Here is an 8,912-nt window from a genome sequence, read left to right as displayed (position 1 = left end):
ATTGCCCTCATTTCACATGCTAGCAAAGTTATGCTCAAAATCCTACAAGCTAGGCTCCAGCAGTATGTGGACCAAGAACTACCAGAAGTACTCATACAGGCAGCATTTCGAAGAGGGAGAGGAACTAGAGATCAAATTGCCAACATACGCTGGATCATGGAGAAAGCTAGGGAGTTCCAGAAAAACATCTACTTCTGCTTCATTGACTATGCTAAAGCCTTTGTGTGGATCACAACAAATTGTGGCAAGTTCTTAAAGAGATGGGGGTACCAGACCATCTTATTTCTCTCTTGAGAAACCTATGTGGGTCAAGAAGCAACATGAGAACTGGGCACAGAACCACTGATTGGTTCAAAATTGAGAAAGGAGTTCGGCAAGGCTGTATACTGTCACCCTGCCTATTTAACTTCTATGCAGAGCACATCATGAGAATGATGGGGCTAGATGAATCACCAGTTGGAATTAAGATTACTGGGAGAAATACCAACAACCTCAGATATGCAGATGATACCACTCTAATGGCAGAAAGTAAAGAGGAACTAAAGAGCCTCTTGATGTGGGTGAAGGAGGAGAATCCAAAAGTTGGCTTGAAACTCAACATTAAGAAAACTGAGATCATGGCATCTGGTCCTCTCACTTCCTGACAAATAGATGGGGAAGAAATGGAGGTAGTGACAGATTTTATTTTCCTGGGCTCCAAGATCACCGCAGACAGGGACTGCAGCCAAGAAATTAAAAGTCGCTTGCTCCTGGGGAGGAAAGCTATGGCAAATCTAGACAGCATACTAAAAAGCAGAGACATCACCTTGCCAACAAAAGTGTGTATAGTCAAGGCTATGGTTTTGCCAGTTGCAATGTATGGCTGTGAAAGCTGGACCATAAGGAAGGCTGAGCGCCGAAGAATTCAGGCCTTTGAATTGTGGTGCTGGAGGAGACTCCTGCAAGTCCCTTGGACCGCAAGGTGATCAAACCGGTCAGTCCTACAGGAGATCAACCCTGACTGCTCTTTAGAAGGCCAGATCCTGAAGATGAACCTCAAATACTTTGGCCACCTAATGAGAAGGAAGGACACCCTGGAGAAGAGCCTAATGCTGGGAACAATAGATGACAAAAGAAGAAGGGGACGGAAGAGGATGAGGTGTCATTCCTAGATGGAGTCACTGAAGCAGTTGGTGTGAGCTTGAGTGGACTCCGGGGGATGGTGGAGGACAGGAAGGCCTGGAGGAATGTTGTCCATGGGGTTGCAATGGGTCGGACATGACTTCGTGACTAACACCAAGTAGTTGTATCTTAGCCTATTAAATTTTAGGAAATTTAGAGGCAGGCAAAATATTAAACCTGTACCCTTCATGCTGATGCTACATCATGGGACACCTGGATCCAGCTTAGCTTATTTGTATCATGTGGCTAGCTGAGCATCACTGGGGCTTCGTTTGCCTCCACAGGAAGAACCTTGTATGTATGTTTCTACTGTGTGGTCTAGTATGTTGTGTCTACTGTGGCCAATGAAAAGGCCCATAAGCAGAACATAAACACAACAGAGGTTTCCTGCTTGTGTTCCCCATGGCTGTACTGTCTGATGCAAGAGGCAGCCTGTTGTCATAGAAGATAGTAGCCACGAATTGTCTTATCCCCCATTAATTTGTCTAATCCATCTAAGTTGGGGGCCATCATTACATCTTGGGGTAGTAAATTCCATAGGCACTGTTCCTAGAAGACATTGGGATCCAGCAGAAGCTCCGTGGCTGAACAAAAGGGGTGGGGAGGAAGTCTTTGCTGGTTCCCCACCTATCTTACCCCTGAAATGTCTTTCATACTCCTCCAGAAGGTGCCATCCCACTTCTCCCTCCAGCTTTTCAAGGCAGTGTTGCAGGAGCACTGGGGCTGCAGAGGGAAAGGAGCAGTCATGACTCTCATCTCCCTACCCTACTCCTCCAGCATGAAGAGAATGGCACTAAATTCCAATCTGGTGCCAACCCATTGAATCTATGGAAGAGTGCACCAACAGCTTCCTTAATCACTTGCCACTCCAAAGAACCAGTTGGAAAATTGTGGAGCGAATTGTATGCAGCACTGGAGAGATCAATCCTCGGCTGCATTCTACAATCAGAGAGGCTGTATGGAGGAGCCCTTGCAGGAATAGTTGATTGGACTCTTCTGGCCAGTGGAAGTCCAGTTAGTCAATCTAGAGCTCAGAGAACCTCAGCTGTAGAGCACTACAGATATGAAATAACAGGAATAACCATAGGAATAATAGATTCTATGTTCCATTTCAGAGCCTTCCCAAATCTCACGTGGAGACCCGTGAAAGACAGACAATCATCCCACATGGGATCCCTTTTATGGCTGAATTGTTGTGCTATTCTGTGAGTGAGGATTCCATCTTCCTCCACTTGGAACATGTGAAAGGTGGGTGTCACAAGGTGCGCTGTACATCCACTCTCATTTCCTAGCTTCCTCTGGTGTAAACTTTGTGCCGTTCAGAGCTTATTGAGATTATGTTGTGTGAAAAGCGCAAGATTTTTATTTATATAAAAGAAGGGAGGAGTGGAAGGTGTAAGTTCACATATGCACAGGAATAGTTTGTTGTTTTCATGACCCAGATAACCCTCTGTGATGTTGATGGGGGGAAGCTGGTGATTTCTGTGTCAGTGGGGTTCCTTATCCATTGCAGCTTTTATTCCAAGCATTATAGGAGTTCTCCATGCTTCAAACTCCATTATTAAAATGGGTTTAGCACCACAGATAGCTCCTAGGAAGCTCAGAGTAAAAGCTGCACTGGAAGAGGAGTCAACAACCTTGGATGTTGAGTATATTCTTCAGGACTGACTGATCCAACTGCTTCAAAGGAAGTTGAAAGAATCATCTTATAGCACAGTTAAGAGTGCAAAGAAACAAGCACTTTCTAAGCTCTACTGGAATATGTATACATCCCTTCGATTAGGACCAGATAGTTTTTCTTCCTTGTCACACACACATTGGTTGAATGAGATGGCTTTGAATTCTGTGGATCCAAGGCTTGCCATATCCAACTCCAGGATGCCCGTTCCTCCAACCTGTAATGCCACTGAAACACTGCTGATGATAAATTTATTAAGGAAAACATTTCTGCTAGCATATTTGGAACTCCTAGGAGCTCCTTTGATAGATCAAGTTCTGCCCTGCCGGGGGAACTCTCTTCCACCATTGGAACAGTTCATGTGAAGCATCCTGTAAGTCAGAGAGCACTGGTCTAGGAGTGTTGTAGCCCTTACTAATTTTCCCTGCAGAAAATAGGTTGTGGGTAGTGTTCTTGTGTCTTGAGCTAAAGGATGTTGCAGTAGCTGGGAACAGAGCACCAGCTATCTCTAACACTGAGTGGGATCCTTGTGTGGACAGAATGGTTCTTACAAAAGATACCTCTGCCCAATTTCCCCCACATCATAGTTCACTCCAATTAGCAGGGCTCCCCCATACCTGTATGATGCTCGTATGTAGCATTTTCAGGGCACAGATGAGGTGGGGAAGTCACTCTCCACCAGCCCAGTTGCATATACCTAGATATGGATCAACACGTTTGCTCTCCTGGTTGGATGTGGATAGGGCAGACCAGGATATGAGTGGTTGACATGTCAAAACTAACCTGATAGCAACCTGATGCACAAAACTTGTAGGTCTCACTCAGAGCAGTAGTTGGGAATTTTCTTCACTCATGTACAAGTAGACACAGACAATTCTTGTAATGTTTTGTCCCTCAGCATATAGCAGTTCGTTGTACATATTTTTGCAGGTCAACACAGTTCTTAACTTGAGGGCATTGGGCAAGTGGTGTCCTGCCAGATATGTGTGATATGACCTCTCTGGGGAGCTGTTGCAAGAAGAGTTGTCCTGTGGGACCCAATAAGGTTTAGATTTCAAACCAGCCTTCTGGAAGCTGGTCTAGAGATCATACATCTTACCAAACTGACTGCAGAGATACAAGTTAAGAAAGGTTTGAGCACCACAGGATTTTTCTTCATGCAGGAATATGGTTGGGAACATGGAGCTTTCATTAATCCTGCCTGGGGGAAAAAATCAGAGCTATTTGAAAGCTTGCCACCTTGTCCACCCAATTTAGCTGGTTCAATTAAACAGATCTGACGATTTTTGAATTATCTGTCCTTTTTCCCAGTGTTGCTCTTCACCACCTGCTATTGGGTTAGAAGACAACTGCAGTATCAGGTTTAGCTGCTGAAATGGAGGTGCTTTCAGTAGCCAATCTTAATCTTCCTTCTCTTTCCCACAGGGGGGACCCTCTGGTGTCATCTTCACTCACAGCCTCATTTACAGAGCAATGCCTCAGACTCCTCTCATGCATTAAATCCAAAACTCAGCTTGGCTTTGGGACAAACCAGTGAGGAAAGCTTTGTCAGAAACTCTCAAGAAGCTGATTCTGTATCCCAGCAGAGCTGCAGCATCTATCATGAGAACAGAGTTGGCCCTACTCATGTAAATCCCCGCCTGCTGAGAAGTGATGACCATTCATTTACTTGGTCAACCACTAAAACCATGACCAACCATAAATGGTCCATTGAACCTACAAGTGGGCCACAGGAAGTTGCTGGAGGAAAGGAATTATGTGTATCACGTGCTTTGTTTGGTGCTACAGAACTGGGTTTGAAGCAAGTGCCTCAGGGACATAGATACTTGACCAACCAGGGTCTGATTTTCCAGTCATGGGACTCAGTTGCTGCAGTTGATTATATTGGCAGCATACCTGAGAGAGCCACCCCTCAGCAGGAACCAAAACTACTTACAGGCGAGCAATGTGGTGGGTCTCATCTGAAGGCAGAAAGAAGGCAGTTGCGAGATGAAAGGTGCTTTATGCAAGAAGAGTCAATTCTTGATCAAAAAAAGCACAAAAGCCAACTGCCTTCAGAGCATCAGGGGTTTCTTGCACATCTGGCTGTCCAAAGGCACAGTTCTGGAACTTGGAATATAAAGGAGGACCAGATCCAGGTCTGGGCAGCTGAACTGATTTTAGCCCTGGAGGGTCTCCACCAACAGGGGGTCCTATGCCAAGATCTCAATCCACGGAACCTGCTTCTGGATGATACTGGTAAGTTTCTCTTGCATAGTGGATGGAGGACAGTTTTAGGCCTAACTCCTATCATTCCTACCCATTGGCTATGATGGCTGTTTCATTTCCCTTGTTGTTGAGCTTTGTAGTACAATCAAAACAACAAAATTTCCTACTATTGTAGTTTTCCCTAACCTAGTGATCGCCAAATGTTTTGGACTTCAGCCCAGGCTAGTGGGCTGGAATGCTGGCAGTTGTACTACTGCTTACTTTGGTCAAATTATTGGTATTGGACCATCTTTGGCTAGAGGAATATCTGACACTAATGTCTAAAGGACTTCTGTAACTTGGCAGAATCGCTATTCATTAAGACACCAGAGCTCTAGACTTCTGAAGCTTATAAATGAAATGTTTTAGGCCCTGGAGGGTGGGGGATACTTCCATCATTCCATAACCCCAGAATTAATTTCTGATCCCATTTGTCTGCAAAATAGTGCTGCAAAGCCATCAGCTAGAGGCAAGCAGTGGAAATTTGAATAGGGCTCCTTATACCTGCTGTATTTCTTGGCTTTGCACAACCTCCCTTGATGTTCCTCTTAATTTACAGGTCACATCCGTCTCACATACTTTGGCCAGTGGAGCGAGGTAGAGCGGCAATGTTGCACCCAGGCACTGGAAGATTTATACTGCGCGCCAGGTATGGGAGGGATCATTTGCTCTTCCCTTGTTCACTGCAGCTGGGCAGTGAAGGACAGGCAGCGATCTCCCACCCAACTTGACATGCAAGCTGACCCCATTTTGTTGTGAATACAACCTGTTGATAGCTTTCCTGCAGGCTGCTACAGTGGCAGAAGCCAGTGAAGGCATCCAACGTAATTGTTTTTCATGCTTTTTCACTGCAGAGGTGGGTGGAATTTCTGAGCTGACAGAAGCCTGTGACTGGTGGAGTTTTGGTGCATTGCTCTATGAGCTACTGAGTGGAACAGTGAGTAGACTCATACTTGGATATATCTGGAGGGGCACGCTGATCTGGGGAACCCAGGAAAGGCATTGGTACTAGACAAAGTATATCTCAGAATGTGTGAAGCATAAAATTGGTGATTATGACCAAGTGCCTGAATTTTGGACTCTGTATCTTCTTTCTTCCTTGTAATGTTTTTGTTAACATGGATTGGCTAAGACATGGAGACTACTTACCTCAGTGGCATGGCAAATGGGGTGCTTTTCAGGACACCACTCTCGTAGCATTAGCTGCCTGTGCTGCAAGATGTCACTTCTAACATGCTGTTTTCTCTCTCAGTCTTTAGCCCAGAATCACCCCTCAGGGATCCATCCTCACACACAGCTTCACCTTCCAGAAAGACTCAGCCATTCTGCTTCCTCTCTGCTTTCAGAGGTGAGGCTGCCCAGCTAGTATGAGTGAGTGGCTAGAACAGTTGTCTCCAGCCCTAGTGCATTCAATATGCTGGACTGCAACCATCAACATCCCTATTCTGAGCTAGAACAGGCTTTGTTCTATATGCTGAACTACTTCCCTTCTTTCCTTTCAGCTGCTGCAGTATGAACCCAATCAACGTTTGGGCTCTGGAGAGGAGGGAGTGAACAAGATCAAGTCACACCCTTTCTTCAGTACTATCCAATGGAACAAGTTGGTTGCATCATAAGAACGGAGTGTGGGGAACAGTCATGCTGCCAGAATGCAAGACCTAGCAGCAGTCTTTGCTACATGAGCCAAACCCATTCAAAAGCACCTACCCTCCTGTAAAGTGTCTGGGGCCAGATGACCCTGGGTGGTACTAGTAGTGCTGCTGCTCTGGAGGTAATCTGCAGAGCTGGACCTGGTCCTAATTGTTTAGTCCTGAGCTGCTCCTCTTCCACTTCCAAGCTATTAACAGCTGCAGATCAAGCTGAGCATTAGAAGAATATTTATGACCCTGAAACTATTGTCAAAGAATCTAGCCTAAGTAAGATTGTTAAGTATTGTGTAAAAGCATGTTTAAGGCCAAATGCTAAGGCCTCATATTTGGTGCTCCTTAAGGAATTTAAATAGGACCTCATTATTTCTTGCCCTTCATGACAGGCTTAAATCAGACATGGCTCAATGGGGTAGCTTTCCTCACAGCTACTACTCCTTGCACCCCTATTCGAGCTCACCTTTTAGTGCTGCTGCTATTTTTCCTTGCTTTGCAGTTGTATCTGCTCTATCACTTCTCATTTTAACTTGAAGCATTTTGCTATTCTACATGAGCTTAACCCATCCCAAGTTAGTGGTGCATTTCTTCAAAAGTGGCACTAGATGGATGTCTTTGGGTAACAATCTATTTCACAGCTTGCATGTGCACCCTTTACATTTTGCTTCTTCTGCAGAATGAAGACAGCTATTACTGAGAGGGGGAATTGAACAAATGCCTCTCTTTGTGACCCCTTCTCTGTGGATCTTCCATTTTCTTGTCCATGAATGTTTTAAAATCCAATAAAAGCGCATAGCACAACAAGCATGTGTGGGACTCTTCAGTCTGTCTCTGCTGAGGTTCCTGTGGAAAGACCTAGCTTGGATTCCACAACAGAGTCAGTCCAACATTATGAGCTTAGCAAGCATCCTTCATGCAAGAGGTCCTGGGAATACTGGAAACAGTTCCACTGCTGCCCACTGTGTCTTCAAGTTTATGGCACAATGCTTTGCTACAGAATTACAGGTTGTAGGTACACTCTTCCTTGTGCAAGAAGCCAAGGCAATTTACCTCCTCAAGCCAACAAAAAAATCTTAAATTCTACCTATCTTCTTGGGAGACTATCTAAAAACTGTTCTCATCTTGAAATGAAGTAACACCAATCTTATACCAAATACTTAACAGTAGCACAGCAAATGTGGCATACTTCTCAGCAACACTTAAGACTACCTACCTACATCTCTGCACCCCTTTCTCATGCATACCTGGAGTCAACATGAAACTTCTTAATGCCCTAGTTTAGTCTGGCTAAATCTCACTAGATAACATTTTTCTATTACTGTTCTGTATTTTCTTTGCCCAATTCAAGTGGATTTCAATGCTGCTGCAGTAGCCATTTTTGATAGTAGTCCAGCACCTTTGGTACAGGAAGAGACATAAATTTTTACATTTAACCAAAAAAAACCCCAGTTCACATCTTTAGGAGCATCACAAACTAGGCCAAAAGGAATCACAAAGAAACCCCTAAGTAACGTAGTTTTGCTAGATAATGGTCACAGAACAATAACAGCTCTCTAAAAATGGAACCATTTCAAATACCTGCCAACCATACAACTGTACAGTGGGGATGGAGAACCTGCAGCTCTGCACATGAGAGGGATTACTACTCATCAACCATTCTGGCTAGGTTGACAGCTGAAATCAAATAACTGGAGATTTCCTACTCCTGCTGTACTGTATTGTTTTGGGCTGAGTGGCCTAACATTTTCCTTACTAAGAGGTTGTAAAATGCACATCCAAGCACTATTTATTTATTAAAACATTTTTATGCTGCCCCATTCACCGAAGCAGAATGCCTTTGTTTGTTCTTTAAAATATTTCAGACAGTCAGTGGGGGGTGGGGAGACTGTAGTCCTCTGGGGATTGCGGGACTCTAACTCCCATTAGTCCAAGCCAGCATAGTTAGAGAAGTCACCTTCCAGATAACAGACTACAGCCCCACTTCCCCGCAACTAGAGTTTGTTCTCTTCTTCCTACCATGAGAGGTTTAGGGATGAGGAAGTATTTTCTAACCATCCCACTGAGACTTTAGAAAAAGAGAACTGACAAACCAGATGCCAATCACCTCCTGTTCTACAGCTACAGAGCTAATTACTTTTCAGCCCCCAGGTTTGGTTAGAGGCAGTATACAGGCACCTACCTAA

General features: G+C 44.6%; 1 protein-coding gene across 3 annotated transcripts in view; it reads left to right on the top strand.

Moving 5' to 3' along the window:
* RPS6KL1 (ribosomal protein S6 kinase like 1) overlaps positions 1 to 7,533 on the top strand; it is a 17,762-nt gene extending 10,229 nt beyond the window's left edge. For all 3 annotated transcript variants that reach the window (XM_044436166.1, XM_044436165.1, XM_044436167.1), the window contains 6 exons: positions 2,277 to 2,409; positions 4,265 to 5,077; positions 5,646 to 5,735; positions 5,941 to 6,023; positions 6,339 to 6,434; positions 6,589 to 7,533. In XM_044436166.1, the coding sequence (XP_044292101.1) occupies positions 2,277 to 2,409; positions 4,265 to 5,077; positions 5,646 to 5,735; positions 5,941 to 6,023; positions 6,339 to 6,434; positions 6,589 to 6,702 (1,329 nt within the window). In that variant the 3' untranslated portion in view covers positions 6,703 to 7,533. The remainder of the gene's footprint in view (positions 1 to 2,276; positions 2,410 to 4,264; positions 5,078 to 5,645; positions 5,736 to 5,940; positions 6,024 to 6,338; positions 6,435 to 6,588) is intronic.
* Positions 7,534 to 8,912: the final 1,379 nt, after the last annotated feature.

The sequence above is a fragment of the Varanus komodoensis genome, unplaced genomic scaffold, assembly GCF_004798865.1.
Source record: "Varanus komodoensis strain SLA01 unplaced genomic scaffold, ASM479886v1 scaffold3, whole genome shotgun sequence".
NCBI classification, from domain to species: Eukaryota; Metazoa; Chordata; class Lepidosauria; order Squamata; family Varanidae; genus Varanus; species Varanus komodoensis.
Note: the sequence above shows the minus strand (reverse complement) of the source record. Positions and strands in the feature narration are given on the sequence as shown.